Consider the following 26,618-nt stretch of genomic DNA (forward strand, 5'->3'; position numbering starts at 1 on the left):
TGGCATAGACCAACAAAAAAGCAAAACAAAACAGTTCTAAAATACATGTTTGAGCTTGAGGGTCTAGCAATCAGGTAATTTAATATTGTTGCTGTCTACCTTTTATTGTATGGTGTCTTATTAGTGTATATTATAATTCTAGGCTCCTCATGGGTTAAATAGGGAAGATGTGCAATGTTCTGACCCTCCAGAAATGTTTGGCTATCCTCTTATATACATGAATAGGGTGGGAGTAGAGAAACTGCCTTACGTAAACTCTGTCTCTAGTACTCCACACATTGGTTAGTACGTTCCAAGCATTTTCTTAATAAATGAATGAATTAAGTAAATGACTTTAGGCCAATCACCATAACATATTGTGCTTCTAATTTTTTAAACTATAAATAGAATCTGTGTTAATGCTAAGGAAATTTTTTTCCCATTGAAAAGATAATTCTACAAAATTCAAAGCTGGTGAGCTATCCTTATAGCTTTTAATCTTGTCCCCAAATCCTACCATAATGCTCCCCCGAGGGAAGAAAAAAGGTTACATGAAGAGACTAATGAAGGAAATGAGAGAAAACAATGACTTTAGCAATAGACTGGACTATTCTGAGTTAACTTGAACATCTGGAAGAAACAAGACAGTACCATTTGTTATGAGGAATGAATAACTGAAATTCTTAGGTGAGAATGAAAAAGACAAAATCAATGTGATCTGTCATATTCAAAATATTAGGGTAAGTAAGATGGCTCAAAGGCACATGCTTTGCATGTGAGAACCCCACATTCAATCCTAGCACCACATGATCGCCCAAGCACTGCTAAGGAGAGACTCAAAAGCACTGAGCCATGAGTATTCCCTGAGCACTGCCACATATGGCTCAAAATAAGTTACATAAACAAAAATAAATTAAAAACTATGCTAATGACAAGACAACTGGCTTTAAATTTTGATTATCATCTATAAATCAAGTTGCTGATCAGGCTACTATGTTATCTATTTTAAAGAAAGAAACCAAGAAATAACATCCTAAAATTGGTAGTTGGAGTCATGGCCCAGGAACATATTTATTCTAATGGGTTTCATGATAGTGAGGACTCTATATGATTATAGTTTTGGTTGATATATTTTAGTAAGAATTTTGGGTTGCTCTAGGATATTTGTCATCTTTCTACTATAAATTATGGGTACTTTGGAGTCAATGAAAAAGTGATGAAAGTACAAGCTCAATATTAATAGTCATCAGCATGTGTGTTTTAGAGCAAGGCCAATGAGTAGTGCTCTTAGAATACTGCCCTCATGGGAGACCTCAGAGTTTCATGGAGTCAGTGAAAAAATTGAAGAAAAATGCATTTTGAATTGAAAAGATGGCTCAGAGGACTAAGTACATGTTTGCATGCATGCAGGAGACCAGGGTATTATTGTTTTGCATGTTCTCTGAGCACTTCTTGGATAATCCCAAAGTACAAAACTGGTAATAACTATCCAACCTTGTCAAGTATAATGCAAAATGCCCTTTACCACAAAGAAAAACAAACTAGCAACAGGGAAGATGGATTCTCAGGCTGTTATGAAATGAGTTGTTGGGACTCATTTCTCACGTCAAACTGATTCTCAAGAACAATTTAGTAGAGAACATACTTACTGTGATACAGAAAGGAGTGATGAGTTAGGACCTAGTTGCAGTGCTGAAAGCATCCCAAGTCATACTCAGACCAGGCTCTTCCAGTAATTAATTGGAAGGCAGAGAAAGAGAAAGACACCAACACAAAGAGAACTTTGATTCAGGGTTCTGAAACACAGAGATGTAGCTGAAAGACCAGGCTGGAAGGTGTTGCCTGACAATATCTACCAGTGAGAGAAAACCCTACTACTCCATGTCTGATGAGGGAGAGCCATCTGAAAGTTGACAAAGAATTGCTTTAACACAACCTTGGCAGGAGAATAACGAAGTCTTCTGGAAATTCTGGGAGTGGGAGGAAGAAATTTACCTGAAAAAAACAATCAAGGACTGAAATATCCGAATATCAGATATTAAAGAAAATACGTGATCTAATTAAAAAATTTATTCAATGCTTTGACTTGGAGTAAATTTGCTGAATGAGGTAGTTCTATCCTGACCTCTCTAGGCAGGGTCACTCTAGGAAGATAGGAAACAAGACTATTTCCCAGGACCCCAGATGATGAAAAATGGTAGAGAAGAGACAAAATGTGGGCTCCAAGAAAACAATGGGGAAAAATCAAAAAGAAAAAAGAAAAAGCATTGCAAAGAATTTTGGGTGTAAGCTGAATGGCACCTCCTATTCATTATTTTGATACTGAAACTTGACTTGGAGACAGAGACCTCCCTTCAATAGCCCTCCAAGGCAATGGGGAATAGGGAACCAGATGGAGGCAGGACCTTGGGACTTCCAAGGGCTCAAGTCTATGACACAATTGATTCTGGCCTGGGAGACCTTCTCTTAGCAAGGACCATAAAGTTCCATCTTCATTCTGTTGTCAGAGTGGCAAGAACAGCACAGGGGACTTTCATTTCAGAAATAAGGGCAAAGTTTTTGTAGATCCATCTTCTTGGTCTGGGAACACTGGGAAACTTTCAGGTGGCTCTTCTAAAATCACCAGTTGGAGCCTATGCTTTCCTCTTTTCAGTAGGAGACAGGATAAGAGGACAGCTTCACTCAGCTGCAGGTCCCAAGTAGAAAGCATTGCCTCTTTAGAAAACTTCCCATATTATCTTCTTAGCAGGATCCTTGGGAACACAATTGCCATCTAGATCTCCATGTCCATGGGACGGATGTAGCCTGTCTTGTGCTCTTTGACCCACAGCTCCCTGTCTTTGGCAGGATCCACTTTTCGAAGCAGTTGATCAACAGGCTCAACTGTCTACAAGAGATGTAAAAGAGAGGACACTGTCAAAGGTGTTAGTCAAGCCAATGGCGCTTCCTTCTGATCCATGCTGTTGCACCTGTTAGAGCATTCTCTATAGTGGGTTGTGAGGAACCCAGAGGAGGCCCATTTGAGGTCTATGATACTATGAGATCCAGAACACTCATCATTACCCTGCTTCTTGTTTGATGCACCTTACTTCACAGAACTCAGTGCTGAGATAAAGGTCAGGTTGACTCAAAAATCTATGCATCTTTCCTTCATTTATCCCTACATTTACCATCTGTAACTATAAATTTAGATATTTGAGAATTTATAGAATTATTTTGTGGAGGAGTAGAAAAAATTCCCCTGGGGACTCAATTATGTCTTCAGTTGTTTTAACTACAAAATGATTATTTTTCCTTACTCCAAAAGGAACTCCAACTCTTTCATGTGCTCAGGATAGATTCATGTGTTTGACAATGACACTATTCATTAAGAACAATTGAATCCCAAGGTTTCCTAGTGGGCTCAAACTTATGTCCACTGCCCACCTCCAGGACAGTGCCACTTGAAATAACTACTTTTCTTCCATGGTACAATTCAGGTGGCTTTCCTCTGGTCTTATTTCCTAGATGTCTTGCTGACCTTAGTCCAGGGAGCATGGAGAAACTTACACTTTGGTTGAACATGTCTGTCTCATGCCGCAGTTGTGTGTACTGGCAGAGATGCTGTCGAATCATCTCCACCCTCTCAACTTCTAGTCTCTCCAGTTCCTGCCAAGGAAAAAAGACTAGAGGTCCACAACATTCCTAAAGCCCAGATAATTCTATATACAAAATAATTCATCCCTGTTTGTAACCCATCCAATCTGATTCTTTGGCTTATAATAAAAACCTTGCCTGTATGGGGTTAAGGCAAAGATAGTTACAAAACACCTATTTCTTGACCTGCTCTGCCATGTTTTCTGGGTGCTAACAGCTTCATCAATAAGTTGTCTTCATAAGAATTTTAAAATAGAGGTTATATTCATAATCCAAAGCTAAGCAATTAACACCTACAATAATATATGGTTTACTTAACATGAGAAGAAATTGAGCCAGAATCTATTATGCCCTTACTCATGGCTCTGCACCAGTGAAGCCCATCCCAAGTTCCCTGACAACATGAAGAAACTACCCATTTGAGAATTTTTGTGACTTGTTTCTGAGCAGTTTCATGTCTTCTCTCTACTCTAGTGCAGTGGGAAGAACCAGAGATTAGTAGAGGGAAGCTAAGTGAAGCTAAAGGAGGGTGGCCACTACCAGTGCAAGGAGTGGAGAGTTTGTCCTTTGACTTACAGATTGTGCTGCATCTTTGTAATTTAGGGGATCGACTGTTACTTTGTATATAACTAGGTCACTGTCCAAGTGATTAACAGGGAGGGTGATTATGTAGAGGGGCTTAATTAGGAGATTAACCAGAAGGAAAATCAGGTCATCAAAGCTAGGAGAAGACTTTAATCTGCTCTGGTGCACTGTCATCTGGAGAGGCAGAGGATGGGTTTTGCCTGGAATCGACAGCGTGTATTGGGTTCGGGGCATTTGGCATACTATCTTGTTTCTTATCTGCCCCAATAACCCAAGTACTAGCCACACTTCACTGGCCCACAAATAAATTGCTTAAGTGATGAGAAATACTCAGAAGAGCAAAAGAGGGGTTTGAAATCTATTCTCTATGTATCCTGGTCAGAAGCCTCACCCACATTCCTGCTATATAGGCATCCTAACAAGAACCAATTGTATACCTTAAAACAATGTCTTATCTAAAACCTGTGATGCTTCTTTTTTCAGTAAAACAGTTGACTTTAAAACTATTATATGTTAAGAATTATCAGGGAAGAGAGAATACAAACTTCTCTAGAGGGGAGATAGCTTTAAGTATACATATCAAGTTGAAATGGAAGTGACCTTCAAAACAGATTGCACCATAAAACAGAGGAATAAAACAACTTAAGTTGTGATGTGGGCAATGCCCAAGATAGATAATGTGCCAAGACATGTAGATTTTTTGCAAGTGGAGAGGTTCACTATTCATACATGTGACTATCTAAAGGGGCCACTGTCTACTTGGTTGGGAGTGTTTTCAGTTGACAGAACCCTCAGCCCAAGAGAATTTATCTTATCCTGACCATTGCTAATATTCATAGAACTAGGATATATCAGAGCAAGGATTTGATCTACAATGAGGGACTCAGTGTTGAGATCTTGAGCCCAACAAGATTTAATGTTCTGCCACAATCAACTTTCCTCTTTTACTGACAAGTCTTCCAGTTTCTCTCTAAACATTAGGCTCTGCTAGAGAATCAGACTGCATTGATATTCTTACCATATCTGATCACTCACCAAGGTAGTGGTTACCATCTCCTCAAACCACTTTGACTGGGCCTGATTGTAGAGGTCCACACAGCGCATAAGGTCATCTCCTGGAAAAGGCCAATACCACCATTATGCTCCATTTTGCCCTCACTATGATTGCCCTTTTCACCCCAAGCTAAACCTCTCCTCTCTTTGGAGCTATGGAGAGAATATTGGTGGTAGAATAAAGGAACAGGATATATAAACAGAGTCATAAAAGGAAAAACCCAGCACCATGAGACCAACTTCAGGGAATATATCTAAATTTATCTAAATCTGAACCAGACACTAAACACTCTGATGGGGTTTCTCAGGAAGAGTAGATGTGTAGATATACATATACCACATATATAAGCATATAGATGTGTATGTAATATATATATGTATTTATTATATTAGGAGAGGTCCCCTAATCCTATCACAAACCCAATAGGTACTTTCCTCCTAAAAATGGTAGTATTCTTTCAGATTTGTAACTTCTCATCATGTGTTCAGAATATGTATTACATAGTGATAGTTGGAACTGATCACAGTGGACAAGAACTGGGTGATGAAAGGGGATAAAGTGATATGCATACTACTCCTTTATTAGCAATAGTTCAAACCACAGTGTCAAAAAAAGTAAAAAAGAGAGTGAAAGAGAGAAGAGAGAGAAAAATAAAATGCCTTCTCAGAGGTAGGCAAGGCAGGGTTGGTGGGAGGGAAACTGGGGATGTTGGTGGTGAAACATGTGCACTTAGTGAAGGGTGGTGTACATTTTATAACTGAAACTCAACCATGAACACTTTTGTAATCACAGTGCTTAAATAAAGTAATTAAATAAAAATATGTGTCACAAGTCAACTTGTACTGATTAGACTTAAGAGAAATTTGCAAATCATGCTTGTGTGTGTTTATCACAGACATCATAGATATCTTTCTGAAATCATTATAGACATCATTCTGAAATATAAATTAACGAAAATAGTGGTTTTTGAGTCATTTATGAGCAATAACTATATAAAAAATACTCTGGAGTACTACATACTAATTCCAGGCTAGCGATTACACTGAAGAAAAAAGAACACAGAGGTAGGAAGGAATAAGTCTATAGAGAGTTATCTAAATAAACTGGTATCTCTACATCTACTGTTCTATTGTATGTATATAAGTTTGAAAAATCTTGCAATTAGAAACAAACTCTAAAGTAACTACTAAACCATCAGCACCCAGAACTTTGCTACACAAATATTAATATGCCCTGAGATTTTGACAGAAACTCAGATCTCAGGATATATCAATCTGAAGTGAGCCTGAAACTCATCTTTATGGGATCATTAGGTAACCCAGATAGATGTCAAAGCTGAAGAACAATGGTTGAGAAAACAGCTTTGTTTAAATGTAGTTCCCTGACCATTACAGAGTTCCACAAAAAATCAAGAGTCAATTCAAAGCTAACTGACTTAGTCTTTAAATCGAGGAGATTCAAAGTTATAACAACAGCATTCTTGCTCATGTATATTCTAAAATAAAAGTGGATAAAGACAAAGAATTGTATGTTCAAACAATCAAAGGCTGGGCCTGATAATCCCAACTCTATGTACTGCAGACATAAAAAATGAGACTTGAGTAACACAACCCAAAGCAAAATCTGGGAAAAATCTCTAGTATCCTATGTGGTCCCCCAAGCACTGCCTGGAATGATTCCTGAAGAACTAGGAACACTAACAAGTATGGCTCCAATACTAAACCATAACCCCCCTCTCCCAACTCAAAGGTTTTCTTTTCTGACCCTTTTTCAAGGCAAATGACCATTCCTTTAATAAGAACTAGAGGGCATAAAATGAACTAGAGTGCAAAAAGTAGACACTTGGATGTAATATACTAAGAAGCCTATCTCTAATAAAACTAGAGGGGTCAGTATGTTATTCTGTAAAGCACAATATAAAAACTAACTAAGCTCTCAAAAATACATGACAAAATGCTCTAATCATTAATCATCAGGTAGATGCAAATAAAACATAGTAAGATATCATATTACACTACAGAGACTGGCACACATCGCAAAGAATAAGAATAACCAATGCTGGTGTGGATATGGGGAGAAGGGGACTCTCATTACCATTCTGCTGGTGGGAATGCAGACTGGTTCAGATTTTTTGTAAAATCATATGAATATTCCTCAAAATAATAGAAATTTAGCTTTCATATGACCCAGCAAAACCACTCCTAGAGTATGGAGTATATATCCTAGGAATCTAAAAACACCATGCAGAAAAGCCTTCTGCATTCCTATGTTCATAGTAGCTCTGTTAACAATAGTCAGAATCTGGAAATAACCCAAGTGCCCAAGAATAGATGGGTAGCCAAGAAACTGATACATCTACACAATGGCTTACTATGCAGCCATTAGGAAAGATGAAGTCTGTACCACTTCTAGGGATATACCCAGTTAACACAAAAATACAATTCAGAAATCTCTTCCTCACACCAATATTCATTGCAGCACTATGTACATTAGTCAGACTCTGGAAACAACCAAGATGCCCTTCAACAGATGAATGGCTAAAGAAACTGTGGTACATATACACAATAGAATATTATGCAGCTGTCAGGAGAGATGAAGTCATGAAATTTTCCTTTACATGGATGTATATGGAATCTATTATGCTCAGTGAGATAAGTCAGAGGGATAGAGACAGACACAGAATAGTATCCTCATCTATGGGTTTTAAGAAAAATAAAAGATATTTTTGCAATAATGCTGAGACAAAAGAGAGGAGGGCTAGAAGGTCCAGCTCATGATATGAAGCTCACCACAAAAAGTGGTGAGTGCAATTAGAGAAATAACTACACTGAGAACTATCATAACAATGTGAATGAATGAGGGAAGTAGAAAGCCTGCCTCAAATACAGGTGGGGATGGGAAGGAGGGAGATTTGGGACATTGGTGATGGAATTCTGTATTGATGAAGCTGGGTGTTCTTTATATAGTTCTTAACACAACTACAATCATATTTGTAATCAAGGTGTTTAAATAAAAATATTAAAAAATAAAATAAGAATAGGAAAGATGAAATCCTAAAATTTTCTTATACATTAATGTTTATGGAGTGTATTATGCTGAGTGAAGTGAGTCAGAAGGATGGACATAAAATAGTCTCATTAAGAAATATAAGAAAAATAAAAGATAGTAAGATAATAATATTCAGAGATAATATATATGAGGGTGAGGAGCATAAATCCATGGTAGGAAACTTGGTAAGTGCAGTTACTGCAGAGAAGCGTCCACTATGACAATGATAGTTGGAACTGATCACTCTGGACAAGAACTGGTTGCTGAAAGGGAATAAAGTGATCCGCACGTGCCACCTTCATTAACAGTAGTGCAACCCATCATGTCGAAAGGGTAAAAAAGTAAAATGCCTACCCCAGAAGCACAGGGGGTGCTGCTGGTGGTGGTAGTGGAAAGGAAACTCGTGACCTTAGTGGTGGGATATCATTCTATGACTGAAACTCAATTACTATTTTGTTACCACGGTGCTTATATAAAGTAAATCTAATTAAAAAAAAAAACTAACAACTCTCAAGTTCTTGTTGCCAATTTTGTTTCTGAGAACATGCTTAGAGGACAATTAAGAATATGGATTCAGAAAGCACGATTTCTTGCTGTCAGGGTAGCTTAAGGTCTAGTAGCCACACAATACTCAATGAATCAATTAACCTGCCTGTGTACCATTTTCTTCTTTTGTCAAATAAGGGCCATATGATATCTTAGAATCATTGAAGGTAATTAGGGCAGTATATTTAAATAAGCAAGAATGAACAGAGATTCAAGAGGAAGCACAATATTAATATGAATAATGATGACAATGACAGTGACATCACGAAATGAAGCATGAGATTCAAGATACTCTCCATCTCTGGACAAGGTACTAACATGGTGTTGGATCAGACCCTCAATCCCCCCAGGAGCCTGAACACAGAGACAGGTGTAAGCTCTGAGTACCCCTAGGAATGGCTCCTTGAAAACATGATGCCCTCTCTCTCTTCTAATAGTATTAGAAAAGATAAGGGAGGGGATGGAGCGGTGGTGCAGAGCAGTTAGGCGTCTGCCTTGCCAGCACCAGCCTAGGACAGACCGCGATTCGATCCCCCAGTGCCCAATATAGTCCTCCATTCCAGGAGTAATTTCTGAGCAAAAAGCCAGGAGTAACCCCTGAGTGTCACCAGGTGTGGCCCCTTAAAAATAAAAATGTAGAAAAGATAAGGGAGAGGAAGAAAAGGGGGCAGGAGGAAAAGAAAAGCAGTAACATACAGTTATAAATATCTAAGTATATTATAATATAATAATATAATATAAACTGTAATTTATATATAAATTGATTATGTTTTATAAATATAAACTGTAATATGCAGTTTCACATAATTGTAAGCAAAAACAAAGTTTCAGAATAACAAAATGGAATTATAGCCACATACACCTGAACTGCAAGCTGTAGGATAGTTTCTCATCCAGTCTGTCATCATTTTCCTCACATGTAAAGAACATAAAAATATCTCTTTATGCTAGGCTTCATTCTATGATCTGTGCAAAAACCAAAATCACTAATTACAGAAGTCTGACTACAACAACCATAATGAAGCAGAACTTCTGGAACCATAAAGAAAGACTCTATTCAATACAATACAAAAATCCCTTCCTCACACCTATATTCATTTCAGCACTATTTACAATAGCCAGACTCTGGAAACAACCAAGATGCCCTTCAACAGATGAATTACTAAAGAAACTGTGGTACATATACACAATAGAATATTATGCAGCCATCAGGAGAGATGAAGTCATGAAATTTTCCTATACATGGATGTACATGTCTATTATGCTGAGTGAAATAAGTCAGAGGGACAGAGAGAGAGAAGCAGAATAGTATTACTCATCTATGGGTTTTAAGAAAAAAAAAAGACATTCTTGCAATAATTTTCAGAGAAAAAAAAAGGAGGGCTGAAAGTTCCAGCTCACTATATGAGGATTTAAAAGAGAATACTCTAAAACATGTTATTTGATGCCAGGCACACTAAAAGGACTAAAAAAAAAAAAAAAGTACTTTTTAAGTTGACAATTCAAAACTACAGAAAAAAGAGATATATTATTTGATGAAAGTTATTTGAAGACTGGAATAAATATAGGAGACTATTATATCAAGACTTAAAGAATAACAAAGTAAAATAAAATTGTGAAAATTTAAAGATATATTTTTAAACTTGACTCAAAGATGGAATTAAAATATAAATACAAAATATTGAGAATATCAGAGAAATAAAACCACTAAATATTTGTAGGGATGTGATGGGTGATATCCAGCTATATTCAAAGCTCAATCCTGACTCTGGGCTCAGGAGTAATGCCTGGTGGTACTCAGGAAGCCATGCACAGAAATGGTGATCAAACCTGGGATAGATGTATACAAGGCAAGCACTTTAACTCTTGTACTATCTCTCTGGCCCTAGATGCAACCCTTTGACTCATATTTTTCTTTTTCTTTTCTTTTCTTTTTTTTTTTTTTTGGTTTTTGGGCCACACCCAGCAGTGCTCAAGGGGTTACTCCTGGCTGTCTGCTCAGAAAAAGCTCCTGGCAGGCACAGGGACCATATGGGACACCAGGATTCGAACCAACCACCTTTAGTCTTGGATCGGCTGCTTGCAAGGCAAACGCCGCTGTGCTATCTATCCGGGCCCATATTTTTCATGTCATCTATCCCCTTGAAGATTTAGTTAATATAATCAATACCGTATACATGGCTATACATCAATATACAACAACCCCAGTATTGTTTCTACTGAAAAATATTCTGATAGAACATAAAAAGGCCCGCAAAAATTAATTAGGGAATGGCAACATTAACTTAAATAGCCATATACTTGAACATATGTATTCATTAAAATTTTTGATACATATGAATAAAGGTCAAATAAATCAATAAATGATGAAATAGAACTATTTCTATAATTTATCTAAATTTAAATTAAGTTCAGAATATTAAGCATATTATCTCATGTAAAAAAATTAAAAATTTTTAAGTTAAATTCTTCCCTTTCTCTTGGCTTTCCATTCTCAATTTCAAGAAGCATATTATGCCATCTATTTTTAGGCCTAATTAGTTATTACTCATTTTTATCTCAAATGCAATACTTTTAACACATTATTTTGTTAATGACTTATTTTATAGCAAATATTCATATGATAGATACTTTACTCTATAGTGAATTTACTGCATCAGGCTTGCCAGAAGCTGAGGTGAAAGAACATAGAGACCAGATTATCTGATGAAAACCTAAACCAATAACACAAACTGTATCTTGGAAAGCAATATATATTCTTGCATATAGTGAAAACTTGGTTTTTAAACTAATTTTTACTAGTAGGTGGAACCAAAAAGCAACTGCTAGACGAAATTTTCATTAAGCAAAATGATGGGGAGAAGTCCATCACCACAGAGCCTTAGAGCATCAGTCCCTGAGTAGATGGCACGTAAGGGGTGAAGCTTTTTGTGCTTTTAGGTTTCACTTGAAACTTAATCACCCCAGTATTAAGGTTTAGGTCCTTGGCAGGAATGAGGTCTTGGCCTTCATTACAGTGGGTGTGAGGAGCCCAGTGTCCATCATGGACTACCACAATCCAGTCTACTACTCACTGCACTGCCCACATCCAGTCTCATTCTGGGTCCCCTGCCTCCTTGCCTTTTCTGTGTTTTTCTGATTCGTGAGGTCAGCATGCAGCAAATAAGCAATGTCCTTGTGCTCACCAGCCTGTGTGGACTTTCTCCGTGCCTTTTTAATGTCCTCTTCTGTCTTGTTACTCAGCTTGATCTCCAATTGCTGGGTCTTCACCTCCAGGTCTTTCTGGCGCTCTGTGAGGGCTTTCCGAGCCTGAAGTTCAACAATAAAGAAAAGTTGTTCAAAGACATAGAGGCAAGAAGGTCAACAGGTCATAGGACTGCCTCTCTCTCTCTTTCTCTCTCTCTCTTTGGTTTTTGGGTCACACAGGTGACACTCAGGGGTTACTCCTGGCTATGTGCTCAGAAATTGCTCCTGGTTTGGGGGACCGTATAGGATGCCAGGGGATTGAACCGTGGGTCTGTCCTATGCTAGCACCAGCAAGGCAGACACCTAACCCCTTGCGCCACTGCTCCAACCAGCAATTCTTAATTTTAATTTAATTTAATATTTACTACCGTTCTCTTATTAGGTCAGAATTTTTCTGTTCTTGCAGATAATACTACAAGAAGCTTTAAGGATGAGCTTCTAGAGTAGGACCACCTGGCAAATTAGTAGCCACGTGGGGTGGGGCATAAAATACCTTTTTAAACCCATGTCTCTCTACAATTCCCTAACTTTCACTTCAGGCCATATTTTCAATGAAAATAAGACCTAAAAAAACCTCACCACTGGGGCAGAAGAAGCCACAAAGAACATGCATATCACCTCCCAGCAGTGCTTGACAGATGCAATATTTTCTGGGGCAGGCTAAGCTTGCTTTCTGTACTATAGTTCCAACATCAGCAGCTTCACAACCCTCTTGTGACAACAGCTTAAAGGGCTTCAAGTGGCAGTGCTCTTCTTCCCCTTAGACATCTCCCAAAGGTACTGGAGTCTGCTTCAGTAAGAGCTCCCCTCCAGGATGAACTATTTTAAGCTCTCACCATATTTAATTTTAAGCAGAGTATGAAGGGGTTAGGGGGGCACAAAACATATGAGTCCCAGTTATGATAAGCCACTTGAGACCCAGCAACAGACTAGAAGAGGCATCATTCAAAGGATAAGTTTACCCTACTTCACATGCCCCAGCCAATGCGAGCATTGCTAGCTCACTGATGAACCTGTCATCTGGCCAGGGTCAGGAAGTTCTAGAGCATTCTCTCGAGGCTCATATACCTCTATTATTTCCCAATTCCACTTTATGGACAACAAAAGTCTCTTCTTTATCCTTGGAGCTCTTGCTGGTTCCTATTCCTTCTAGTGGGTCTCCATCCCTGAACAATCCCAGTGTTCTGGTTCCTCACCTTCTCCACTGAGGCATAACGGCTGGCCAGCTGCTTCCGAAGGTCAGCAATGTGGTGGTCACACTTTTTCAGGTCTTTCTTGAAGTTCTCACGGAAGTTCATTAGGGGTTTTTCTACCTCACTGTGAAGCTGTTAGGGAGAGAAGATGTACTAGTGTGAGGGGCCACTCATAATGTGATGGTGGGGACATCAACCACAGTCAAGTGAAGAAGGAAGCAGTGCTCTTTCTTACTACTGTAAGGTAGGGATAGGCTCTGAGACAGAGGTCTAATGAAGGATACCTAACATAATTCAGTCTAGGTGAATGCTGGCTGGTCCTTAGTTGGTTTGCCCCCAGTGCTCATGTGGATGAATTCGAATTAATTTATTTATGGATGGAAAGATGGTCATGCCAGCCTTCAAAGTCCACTGTCAGCTACCCCATTCCTTCTCTAAACTCAGACCATTTCTTGAATGGCTCTTTTAGTGAGTCTATCACCAAAGATCCCAACTTGGGTCTTTGTGAAACAGAAACCAAACCACCATCTTTATTTCCTCCAGCGTGCAGCTCAGTGACTTGTTAGTTGTGTGCATTTAATTTGAAAAGCTCACATAATTCTATTTATTTAACAGTTCCTATCTTCTAGGCTTTGAGAGTAGAAAGGTGATCTGGATGGTCCCAAACTTGGGAGACAGTTGGTGGGAGCATTCAGAGTGAGCTGTGCCTGGAATGGTCTTCTCACCTGCTGCTCAGCATGGAGATAAGCCATTTCCCACCTCCAGCAAGAATCAACTTAATGTTCTGAATGAGGTGATTGTTCAAGGAGGAGCTCAGTTTATCTTCCCCTCTTTACCTTTGAAGAATAACATTTACATAAAACTATGTGAACATTAGATATAGCTGATAAGAAATTGATCAATGTAAACCTGATGTGGTCTAAGTCTGGTCAGTTGTCTAAGCCTCATAAATACAGATTCTCAGCTACTTGGCTATTAAACCAGCTCCTAAGAACCCCCTTAGTTTGATTCCAAAGTACCCCCTTCATCTGACCCCTATGAATCAGCTTTTAAGATCTTAGTCACCTAATAATCTCTCCAATTCATTCTACAACTTCCTGAGTTGGCTTCTGACAATCTGGTGATGTATTGTTTCAGAGTTCTTTAGACACCAACTATCCAGAAATCTTTGGGAAGCACAGGTGTCCTTGGTTAGGTGTACTCTCAACTCTGAAATTCAGTAATTTCTCCCTAAAGTTCCTCACTAGGTTCTTGAAATATAACCTTTTATTCTGAATATTTAGGTCTTTCCAATTCTAAATAACCAATCATACATGATTTAAAATTAGAAAGGGCAGGAATCATGATGGTTTGGCCACTGCTGTGCAATGCTGATATAGAATGTCACTACTTTGGAAAGAGACTAACTTCAGTGCTCAGTGCCCTGGTGGTAAGGTCACAAAGACTTCAAAGACTAACAGAGAACAGGCTATTTAAATGTCTCTCCCCTCCTTATCTTGGGAAATGTCTGCCCTTTTATGTGAGGTCCAGGAAATTGGCTTACATAAGTAAATACTTCCATCTGCTGTTAGTTTGTAAAATCATACAAATTTGACAGCTTATAAGAAAAGTCAAAACCACCTTTCCCCATTAATATTAGATGTTTAGTAAAGGTAAGAAGCTGCTTAAGTTAGCTGCAGTATGAATCTATTCTTAATGGGGGTGTGGGGTAACTTAGCCTCAAAACTTAATAACCCTGAGGTTTCTTTCTGAGAGCCTGGATATCCAGTTGATTTATAAACTGTAAATGTGTCTCCGAATGTCCAGTAATGTTTTACAGCATTTAGGATTCGTGGGTCCCAACACTAGACTATGATAGAGAGTTCACAAACCTGCCAACATTTCAAAATGCCTATAGTTTAAAATAATTCTGGAAACATAATGCTACCAGTTGTCAGAGGTGATTCAATCCCACAGAAGAATAAACATTTTCAATACTTTTTTTGTGAAGATTTTTTATTCAAACTCCTTTAGAAAGATGTGACAGAAGAGAAAGCAAAAATTTCTATGTTCAAGAGGAAACATGGGCTTCTCCAGAGAAAAGATACATAAAGACAAGCAAGAGAGGTCTGTGTTCAAAGGAGAACATGAGCTTTAAGAGCAGAAAGCAACAATTAAAAAATTATGTTGCTTGTATTTTTTTTTTAATCCTAATGTTTAACTTTTAAGTTTAGTCCTTTAACCAGACATAGTTTTCTGGAAGCTAGACCTCTTACTTGCCTTGCAGTTCTGCCTGGGAACATTCTGCTTTTTTAGAACTCCTTTTGTTCTTAGTCTCTTTCTTTGAACTCACCAGGAGAGAAAAGATATATTTGAGGCTGGAAGGAATCTAGACTATCAGGTCTAATGTTTTACAATTGGTGGCCTGCTGAGAGTTGTAAAATTTATTTAGTGGGCCTGGTCAGCTTATCTATCTATCTATCTATCTATCTATCTATCTATCTATCTATCTATCTATCTATCTATCATCTATCTATCTATCTATCTTCATCAACATCATCATCTTTTATCTATCATCTCTTCATCGTCCATCCACTTGTCTGTCTATCATCTAGCATTTCTTTTTTTTTTTGGGGGGGAGGGGAAACACCTGGCAGTACTCAGAGTTACTTTTGGCTCTGTGTTCAGAAACCACTCCTGGCAGGCTTGGGGGACCATATGGGAGGCTGGGGATTGAACCTGGGTTCATCCTGGGTCAGCAGCATACAATACAAATGCCGTATTGCACTGCTATTGCTCCAGCCCTTCTATCATTTCTTTTGTCATAGCCTGCTGTACTTAGAAGCTACTTCCAGCTCACTGCTCAGGAATTTCTTTCTATAGTGCATGGGGGAGCATGTGGCACAGGAGCTGGGACATAAACTTCACACATTTAAGGCAAATTCTCAACTGAATTAAATCCCTGGATCTGGTAAGAACTTTTAATGAAAATAGGCCCAAATTGAACGGTATTATAATGTATTTTAGGTAGGATGATAATATCGCTGTGGATAATATGTTCTAGCTGTTATGTGAATTCTGTTACTCTGGACCAAATATGTTTCAAGTCACAGCTTGAGCTCATATTCATAATTTTCCATATGAAAAATATGAACTCCCAGGAAGTCCAAGTTACTTACACAATGTCACAAACCTTGCCAAAAATTATGTCTCTTGATTCCCATTGCCTCCTTCTCTGACTTGAATGCATGCGTAGTCTATACTCAAGATTCATTTTCCTCCCATTAGGAGGAATGTTTCTATTCTCCCTTCTTAGCTACAGCCAGTATAACTTCCTATGTATATAGCAATTTTATTTAACAGCTGTTGCTATTAATATTGTGTTGCCTACTAGACTAGAGAAGCCTGAAAGATTGCCAGAGCAAAGCTGCATTTCTTAAACTGCTCTTGCTCTCACAAAGAACATCAAGAATAGATTATCAAAAGCTTTTGTAGAAGACATCAAAATGGGCTTTATAATAGGAAGCCATATTATCCATGGCAGACAAATACTGGTGCGCCCACGTCCCACATTAAGGAGCTAACTTGAGCTGCCAAAATGACTGCCTGTGTTGACCAGCACCTACTGACAGAGATTAGATAGCAGAGATTCTCAGGGGGAAAAAATCATTTTTTGTAATATCCTTCATATACAGCCTTTCATCTGTGTGTTGAAATTAGTAGGACATTATGAACATCCTGAGGTCAACTTGCACTATACTGTGCCAGACCATCTAAGAGAAGGGGAAATACTTTCCAGAATGACTCTGCGACTTTGAATGCTCCTAGTCTGTGAGAGAATATGTTTGGGGTAAGGTTTTCAAGAACTTAGTCCTCTTCTTTGCTTCCTCTAAGTTAAGACTATTTGGCTGTTTGACCATTCATTTCAATAGAATCTTTATGTCCTATTTAATTTGTGAAAAAGAAATGCTGTCTTGCATCTGAGGGACAGCTGGGATTCTAGACAATTATAAGCACAGAACACATATAATTATGATACAGTGATATAATCACAAACATGTCATTTTATCCTCATTCATAGTTCCTGGACAAACTCCTAAAACTTCTTAAATGTCCTAAGTGATATCATGGTGCCAGATGATCTTTACTCATAAAGATCAGTTCTACTATGCGGTCTTTGGTGCTGGTTCTTGACACTAAACTACTAAATCTCTTGAAATTTCCAGAGGGACTCATAATCTTTTATTCGAATGAGGTACTAAATAGCACCAGGAGAGGGCGCTGGTTACCAGAAGACCAAGTCATGATTAGAAGCTTGGAACTTCATTCCCACCCTCATCCTTTGGGAAGGGGGAGAGGGCTTAGAGATTAAGTTAATAACAGAACATGAATACATGATGGTGCCTCTTTTTTTTTTTTTAAAGCATAAGCTAAAGTGATTTTGGAAAGCTCATTAGTTGGTAAGATAAAAGGTTGGTGAATTCCAACTCAGGAACACAGAAAATATATTAGATATATTTAGATCCTTCTAAAACTTTATGTATCTCTTAATCTAGCTAGTCACCTATATATACCTATATATACTTTATTATATAATAAACTGGTAAACTTAGTGCTTTCCTTGGCTATCTTTGCATTCTGGCAAAATATGTAACCTGAAAACAGACTGAAAGCCTCCCAAGGGGATAATATGAGGACACATTATTTAGAGTTGATATTTGAAGTTACTTCCTTACCTTTCATTTTTGTCAGAATTGAATTGACTTGGACACCCTTGTTGTTAAGGAATTAGTCAATGTGTGAGAAACTCACGTAGTTGGTAGGAATATGTGTTATTGCCAGAAGTAGTAGTAGTAAAAGGAAATGGTAATGGAAAAAAATTTCAATGGGTCTTTTTTCATAAGTATTCACAAATCAAGAAGCCACAGGCCCTGCTGATAAGAGAGTAAATGCCACCTGGGTTCCTAGAAATATAACAAGACACCTTTAAAAAGATCACAAACTTGGCTCCCCACTCTACTTTATTTCCATTGATCCTATCAGTCAGTGATAGGTTCTGTTTGCACAGATGAGTGGTTGGAGGGTGACAATACAGAGAGATTTAGAAAGCAACAATTTGTGTTAATAAAAAGTGTATTGCATTTTACACATGGCAGATAAGGATTCCTCTTTGCTCCCAGGTCTTGAATGACAAGTTTCTTGTTGCTTGATTGATGTATAAAGTCAGCATGTGACTTTTAGCCCAGGAAGTCTCACTGTTATCGGCTATCAATTTACTTTTGGAACACTAACATCCATTAGAAAAAGAGAGCTGATAATATTTGATAATATTTGCTGCTTCTTTGTCTTATACCAACTCATTATAAAGTGCCTTCCCAGGTCTTAGTCATTTGGAGAATTCCCTGATTGGTGTTCTGCCCTAAAATGCAAAGAATTATTAAGAAATGAAGTAAGAAGAGCTGGGTACAAAGCCAGATTCCTGTCTTCCAACAGTGTACATCACAGGGTAATCCTAAAGTCCAGAATTGCTATGGGAAAAGTGACCAGAGCAAGAAATCCCTAGGAAAGATTAGCCATCATTGAGAGATGCTACTTTTAAGTAGGAGAGGCAGTATACCTTCGACAGTTTAAAAATGGAAGCTCAAAGACATTAAACAATTTGTCTAAATGCTCTTTTGGGCTGCTAGGTCATGCTGTTGACAGTGGGAAGACGGAAAAAAGTATGGGCCCCCAAAGACAAAGATCACTAGGAATAATGCCTCTATAAAGGACACTGTTCAATGGCCAGTAGGGATAACCAGCCACATTGATCATGCCACTTTACTATGAATTATTGCACTTAGGCACCTGACTTCTTGTTCCTTGAAATGAGACTTTGAAAGAGACTTTAGAGTTATTAGCCAGGAATGAAGAAAGGGTCAAGTAGACGCCTGGAGAAATCTTGAAAGAAAGCACACTTCATGAGACTGGGAGTTTGGAATGTATCTATCATTGAGAAAGTCTCACTTATTCTTCAAAAAATACTTCACATATATTTTGTTCAGGTTCTAGTTTAAACAGAGGCAGAATGAACAAGACTATTCTCAAGAAGTAAGGTGCTAGAGTCCTTAGACCAAATAAAATAAAAATTATTCAGATTTTCTGCATTTTTAAATAACACATAACAAAATGAAAGAGTGCTATACCTTCTTCACAGCTGCATCTCCATCATCAAGAAGACACAGAAAGTACCAATAGTTAATTTATAGTAGACTTGGGGATGACCTAAGGAACTAATAGAAGCTCACTCAACCTCAAATGGGTACATTTGGAAGTTAACATGGCTCATCAAAAGTAAATGCTATATTTGAAATTTTTGAGATCATAGTTTAAGATTGCCAATATTAAAAATTTAATTATAAAAAGTTTATTAAATTTATTTCAATTAAAATTGAATTTAGTTAAAACAAAGGTAATATGGATTTGTTATATATAATATATATTATATTATATATATTATATATTATATTATATATAATTATATATATATATAATAACTATATATATTGTTCTTTGGGTTTGGGGCTACACCAGGCTGTGCTCAGAGGTTACCCCTGGCTCTGTGCTCAGGGATCACTTCTGGCAAGCTGCAGGTGCCATATGAGTACAGGGGATAGAATTCAAGTTGGTAACATACAAGGCAAATTCCCTACCTGCAAAACAATGGCTCTGGTTCTCCTAAACATATTGTATCCTGCTCTTGATGGGTAGGTATGGTATTGATGCAATTGTTTGTTATTGCTGTTATTGTTTCAGTATGGTGGAAACATTAAAAATATGATTTATTTTTCCTTTTCAAATCTTTTTTATTTTTTATGGATTTTAAGACACACTTTACTGTACTCAGTGCTAACTTAACTCTTCTCAGGATTCCCTATACTATACAAGAGACCTAACGTGGGTCCTTCACATGCAAGGCAAGTGCCTTAACCCCTATAGTATTTCCCTGGTCTCTCTCTTTCCAGCTCTCTAACTAGAGAGATAGTACATTGGGTAGAGTGCTTATCTTGGTGGGCAACCCACTGGTTACCCAGTCCCAACAGCAGTGATCCCTGGCATATACAGAGGAGTAAAGGGATGATTGCTAAATTTTAGCACCACAAGATTATGTAAAACTCATAAAACAGAGATCACCTTGGCAGAAAATTTGAGGTGAACGTCAGCCTCATCTGCAAGACTCTTCTTCACCTGTGCCCATGCTTCTCCCAATGATCTGAAAATGAAGAATATATTTTTACTTGAAGAGAGTACTTGGACCTCAGGTTAGAGACCATAATATTTCCCATGGAGAAACAGTGGGTTATGACCCAGAATATTGGAGTAATACAGAACACCTAAGATTTGGGTCTGCATGAGACAGAGAACAAGTACAAACTTGAGTACAAACATTTCAACACACACAAGCACAGAGCTGCCCAAATTCACAGGAGTTTTCTGTATTCAGACTGCTGTAGACAGAGAATATAGGGAAACCCAGAAGATGGGAGAAGATGATAAAAATGCAGTTTTGGTGAGGGTTTCAAAGCCTGGCCCTGTACTATCTCCTAGCCTTTAATCACCCTGGATGAAAGATACAAATGCTTGCTGGTAAATCAAGAAAGGTGAATTGGAATCTTCTTACAAATAGAAGGAGCACACAGAATGCCTTAGTAAAACTTCAGTAATCTGAGTTTTCTGGAGGATCTTTTCTTTTAAATTTTTATACAAGGTAGAGCAACTCTGGGCATGGGAAATCCTCTTGACTTGTAGGGTTGGACTGCTGCTCAGAGCTTACTAAGCTTCAAGCATATTCTAATTCAAAGAGAAGTGATTACCTGAAGTCCCCAAGACATTTTTTTTATCGTATATCACAATATTTTATTTAATTTTTATAATTTTTAAACTGAATCACCATGAGATATAGTTTCAAGATTGTTCATAACTGAGTTTCAGGCATACAATGTTTATGCAAATTTTCTATTACCAGTGTCCTCAGTTTCCTTACTGATTTTCCCCTTGCCCTATCCACAATCTATCTCTCTTTCTCTTCTTGTTTTTTTTAGACATTGTGGTTGGTAATACTGTTAGTGATGGGGTATCATGCACATTACTTTATATCCTTTCAGCACCAAGTTCTTGTACATAGTGATCATTTCCATTTATTACCAAAGTGGTCCTTTCTATGTCCTCACTGCATTCCCCTACTATTTTTAGAAGCTTCCTTCCATCCTTTCTGGGTCACCTACATCTAGTGTGCTTGAGTGTGTGAGTTCAATTAGTAAAATATAGAGTATTCACCCCCAGCTTGTAGGTGAGCAAATGCTGGTTTGTACCATGTTTGTAAGGCATGTGTGAATACAGATCTCACAGTGAATTTTGGAGCATCTGATGTTTGTGTTGACAGCATTGTCAATGGTGGTAGCTCAGGCAAAGAAAATAGATGCCAGAAGACTACAGAACAAGTGGTAACAGGGCACAGGGATTACTTAGGAAAACCTCCTTTTTAGCAAAGGACAATTCTCCCACATGCCTCCTCCTGTCCCTGTCTCAGGTCCACTGCATAATGCAGAGGCCTGGAACCAAACTCATCTATGAATGTGGAAAACACGGGTCCTGCTTGCTGGTTCAGTGAAAATCTTTGGGACAGCTGTTTGGCTGCATAGCTAGTCCATGTAAAGCCTTACTCAAAGCCACATTCACTTGGCAAAGATCTGTCCCCTGAAGGATTTCAAGCTGTAAAGATAGATTTGTTTTTGTTAAAACTTTATTCTTCTGACAACCACAACCAGCCACAAAAGAATATTTTCCTTCCTTAGAAGACTCATGTCCCGGGCCCGGAGAGATAGCACAGCGGCGTTTGCCTAGCAAGCAGCCGATCCAGGACCAAAGGTGGTTGGTTCGAATCCCGGTGTCCCATATGGTCACCCGTGCCTGCCAGGAGCTATTTCTGAGCAGACAGCCAGGAGTAACCCCTGAGCACTGCCGGGTGTGACCCAAAAACCAAAAAAAAAAAAAAAAAAAAAAAAAGAAGACTCATGTCCCTACATAGGAGGGATCTGGAGACTGCACTGGAGGGAACCAGAGTAAAAGGAGAAACTCAGTGGATCTTTAGACTCTAATATTTGAATTTTTTTATTAGTTTTTAATCATTGAGGTAAAAGTCATGTAACATAAACAGACTCTAATATCTGAAGATTCTTTTTTGTTTTGTTTTATTTTTGGGTCACACCCGGCAGCACTCAGGGGTTACTCCTGACTTTATGCTCAGAAATCGCTCCTGACAGGCTTGGGGGACCATATGGGATGCCAGGATCCGAACCACTGTACTTCTGCACGCAAGGCAAACACCCTACCTCCATTCTATCTCTCCGGCCCCATCTGAAGTTTTTTTTTAATTAGTTTTTATCATTGAGGTAAAAGTCATGTAACATAAACATCCACTTGTCAGGTAGGTTTGGGGAGTTAGGCCACAGCTGGCTGTGTTCAGGAGCTCTGCCTGGTTATGTATTATGTTAGTTAGATTTTATGTTAGCTTTATGTTTAGGCTTTTAAGGAACTGTCATTTCTTTTTTGACCACAGCAGCATAATTTTGTAATCCCATCAACAAGCCAATACTTTTTGTTAATAGAACTAAAAAAAAGCTGAAGTCTTCCCATCACAAGTGCTCCTTTCTTCTACTAGTGTTGAGAAGGCAGAGTGTAGCCTCTTTCCATCTAGTTCCCTATGACGGTTTGACTGTGAAAGTTGGCAGAGGAGTCTCCTTCTTAAGTCTATAAGAAAGAATTCTAAACAAGTTTCTCTATTGAATATCTTTTTTTTTGGGGGGGGGGCACCCAGTGATACAAGGGGTTACTCCTGGCTATGCACTCAGAAATCGCTCCTGGCTTGGGGGAACATATAGGATGCTGGGGGATCGAACTGTCTGTCCTAGGCTAGCGCCAGTGAGGCCTTACTGATCTGTGCCAGCGCTCCAGAATTTCTTAATACTCAGAGTGCTATTGGTCTAATCTCAGTGAATAAAACCCTAGCTAAGCATCTGAGGAATAGAGCCTAATTACCTAGTACTTAGAGAAAAGAGAGTTTTAAGACATCACAGCATATGGCTGAAGGCCTTGAGTCACTAGTGGGAAAAAAATTAAGAAAGCATTGAGTGTGGATGCCCACCTTGAGCCAAAGCTATGGAGACTTTCTCTTTCAATGGACCCATAATAATCATCAATGGCAGATCAAAATGGCTCCCCTTCCTGAGTGTCCCCTCTCTTTCCTTACTCCCAACACTGCCCACCTCACTCACCCTTCCTCCTGTGCAGCCAAGGAATTTTGAGAGAGTTTAGCTAAGTTCTTCGCATATTCTTCTTCAATCTTTATCCTGGAAAGGGAGAAAAATCAACATCTCAGTTTTCTGGTGCTAGATTATGGGCTTAAACTGAAACTCTGCTTCAACAGCTCAGCTTTATGGTGTGAGACTATGGACTTCAACTGAAGCTCTGCCACTAATGAACCACATAAAGGAACTCACTAAACCATAAGATCTAATATTTGTTGAGTAAATTAAAGAATAAGTGAAAGCAATTGTCTAAGCTTCCATATCTCCATCTCTCTCCAAAATGAGATGTTACTATTTGTAAAATTGAGAATATAGAGTTGTCAATTATAGTTCCTGGCACACAAGAGCAGAGACAGCCCTTAAAATTATTGAATATAAATCACTGAATAAACTCCAGAAATGCAGTCTTTGCTTCCTATCTCTGCTGTCCTCTTGCATCAGAACTCTGCATTTAAGTTCTAGTATGAGATAGAAAACAATAAAGACTCCCTACTATCTCCTAGCCCCAAATGCTTCTTACTGTTAAGCCAGCTTGCAGGGTATATGCATTTCCATGGAAACCAGTTTGTGTCCAGAGCTCACTGACTCCTTTCCTTTGGAGAGGGAAGGTTCCTTGGATTTCAATTTTAGCAAGCAGTCACTTAACATACTTTCAAAGCAACTCTCTGGGGACTGTTTTGGAAACCTGACACAACCACATGCTAAATGTGTTTTTAAAGGTAATGATAACTGCTTAGAGCTCTTTCAGGCTATAAGAGTGATAGAAGAGATGAATTGGATAATCTAAGCCACTGGAGGGTATTTTGTATTTTATACTGAAAGTGTGCAAGAACATAGCAAAGAGCAACCAATGAAGTCAAATGGCAGCATTTTGAGTTACTTCACCATACAGTATGGAGAAATCATTATGATTCCATTGATTCCTTTCACACTTCTTTGTTAGCACCCTTACCACCATCTGGAATTTAGATCCATTAATGATTAACTACCATTAATCTCCTGTCTCCAGAGTTTCCTTTACATTCATTCTGCCTTTACACCAGACTCTCCCAGGATGCCAGCCTGCACCCTCCTTTACATGAGTTAAAATCTTGCTCCTATACCAGCCATATAGAGTCCTAACTCAAACCTCCAAAGGTACCTCGATGCCAACCACTTACACAGGCCAAAGGCACATCTGCTTTCCAGTCAAGCCTCTCAAGCCTCAAGCTCATTCAGCTTGCTTATGCCACAGCCATTGTGCCAACCTAACGTCTAAATCTTGGTCCATTGGCTTACAGTTATCCCTCAATATTAGCCTCTCAAAACTCTGAAAGTCATGAGAACTACCATCTGTTTACAACAGCTAAATTCTGGACATGACTCAAGTGCTAAGAACAGATGGATGGATGAAGAAACTGGTATATCTATCTACATAATGGAATACTAGGAAAAAATGAAGTCATGTGATTTGCTTATATTATACATGGCTCGATATGGATCAAAATGAGTCACAGGGAATGGATAGACATAGAATGATTGCACTCATTTATAGTATATTAAAAAAACAGTATGGTATTAATATCCATAAAAACAGAGATAAAGGCCAGGAGGATTAGGCTATGGCAAGAAGCTTTCCACAAATGGCAGGGGAGTGGAGCAGAGAAGGGAGCACCCTGACAATGATAATTAGAAATGATCAACTCTGGACAAAAACTGGGTGCCGAAAGAGATAGTGATATGCATGATACTCCTTCAGCAACAATATTGCAAACCACAGAGTCTAAAGGAAAAAAGGTAGGAAGAGAAAAATAATGTCACAGAGCCAGGCAGGAGAGAGGGCATGGGGGAGGGGGGAAGAAGGCTCAAAACATTGGTGGCAGGAAATGTGCACTGGTGAAGCATATTGTATGTTGTATGACTGCAACTCAATCACGAACAATTTTGCAACTACGAAAAAAACTATATTATCAACAACCTTGTAAACCACAGTTTAAATAAAGTAATTTTTAAAAATCTAAAAAAAAGAGTGTTGTACATTGTATGACTGAAATTCAATCATGAATTAACTTTGTAATTGTGTATCTCATGGTCAATCAATTAAATAATTTATTTATAAAATAAAATACTAATGCTCTCCAGTGAGGGTATACTCACTGGAGTATACAAAGCAATAGCGCAGTGGTAGGGCATTTGCCTTACACACAGCTGACTCAGGACAGACCTGGGTTCAATCCCGGCATGCCATATGGTCCCAAGCCAGGAGAGATTTCTGAGTGCATAGCCAGGAATAACCCCTGAGCATCGCCGGGTGTGGCCCAAAAATAGAAAAACAAACAAACAAAAAAAACAATGAAACTTAAAAGAAAAAAAAAAACTCTTAAGTTCCTTCTCTACCAGATCACAAGAGAACTGAGAAAATTTTAAGAGTCTGCATTACACAATGCTCTCAAATAGTTGATTCTACAGTAGGCACTTTTATATGTGTCTGAACCTTTAAATATTTTTGTTTAGTTAAAGTGGGATAGTGCAGTTAGGTCAGAGAAGAGGCCACTATGACAATGATAGTTGAAAATGATCATTTGGACAAAACTGGGTGCTGAAAGGAGGTAAAATGATATCCCTTCAGAAGCAAAATGCAGGGGCTGGAGAGATAACATGGAGGTAGGGCGTTTGCTTTTCATGCAGAAAGATGGTGGTTCGAATCCCGGCATCCCATATGGTCCCCTGAGCCTGCCAGGAGTGATTTCTGCACATAGAGCCAGGAGTAACCCCTGAGCGCTGCCAGGTGTAACCCAAAAACAAAAAACCAAAAAAAAAAAAAAAAAAGAAACAAAAAGAAACAAAATGCAAATCAGTGTCTAAAAAGAAGAAAAAAAAAAAAAGAAAGACTGAGTCTTTAAGCAATATGGAGACACCATTGCAAGATTTGATATTTTCTCAAGATTTATAGATATATAGGCATATAGGTATAAATATATAAATCTATATGTAAAACCTATGAATTAAAAAAAGTTGGTTCAAATC

The 26,618-nt window shown here is 38.4% G+C and overlaps 1 protein-coding gene across 1 annotated transcript in view; it reads right to left on the bottom strand.

Moving 5' to 3' along the window:
- Positions 1 to 2,034: 2,034 nt before the first annotated feature.
- GAS7 (growth arrest specific 7) overlaps positions 2,035 to 26,618 on the bottom strand; it is a 281,074-nt gene continuing 256,490 nt past the window's right edge. Inside the window, exons 8-14 of the mRNA XM_049776888.1 lie at positions 23,580 to 23,654; positions 20,440 to 20,518; positions 13,291 to 13,419; positions 12,034 to 12,157; positions 5,236 to 5,315; positions 3,529 to 3,627; positions 2,035 to 2,866 (exon numbers count right to left, since the gene is read on the bottom strand). Of these exons, the coding sequence (XP_049632845.1) occupies positions 2,753 to 2,866; positions 3,529 to 3,627; positions 5,236 to 5,315; positions 12,034 to 12,157; positions 13,291 to 13,419; positions 20,440 to 20,518; positions 23,580 to 23,654 (700 nt within the window). The 3' untranslated portion in view covers positions 2,035 to 2,752. The remainder of the gene's footprint in view (positions 2,867 to 3,528; positions 3,628 to 5,235; positions 5,316 to 12,033; positions 12,158 to 13,290; positions 13,420 to 20,439; positions 20,519 to 23,579; positions 23,655 to 26,618) is intronic.

Source organism: Suncus etruscus, chromosome 7 (genome assembly GCF_024139225.1).
Source record: "Suncus etruscus isolate mSunEtr1 chromosome 7, mSunEtr1.pri.cur, whole genome shotgun sequence".
Taxonomy (NCBI): Eukaryota; Metazoa; Chordata; class Mammalia; order Eulipotyphla; family Soricidae; genus Suncus; species Suncus etruscus.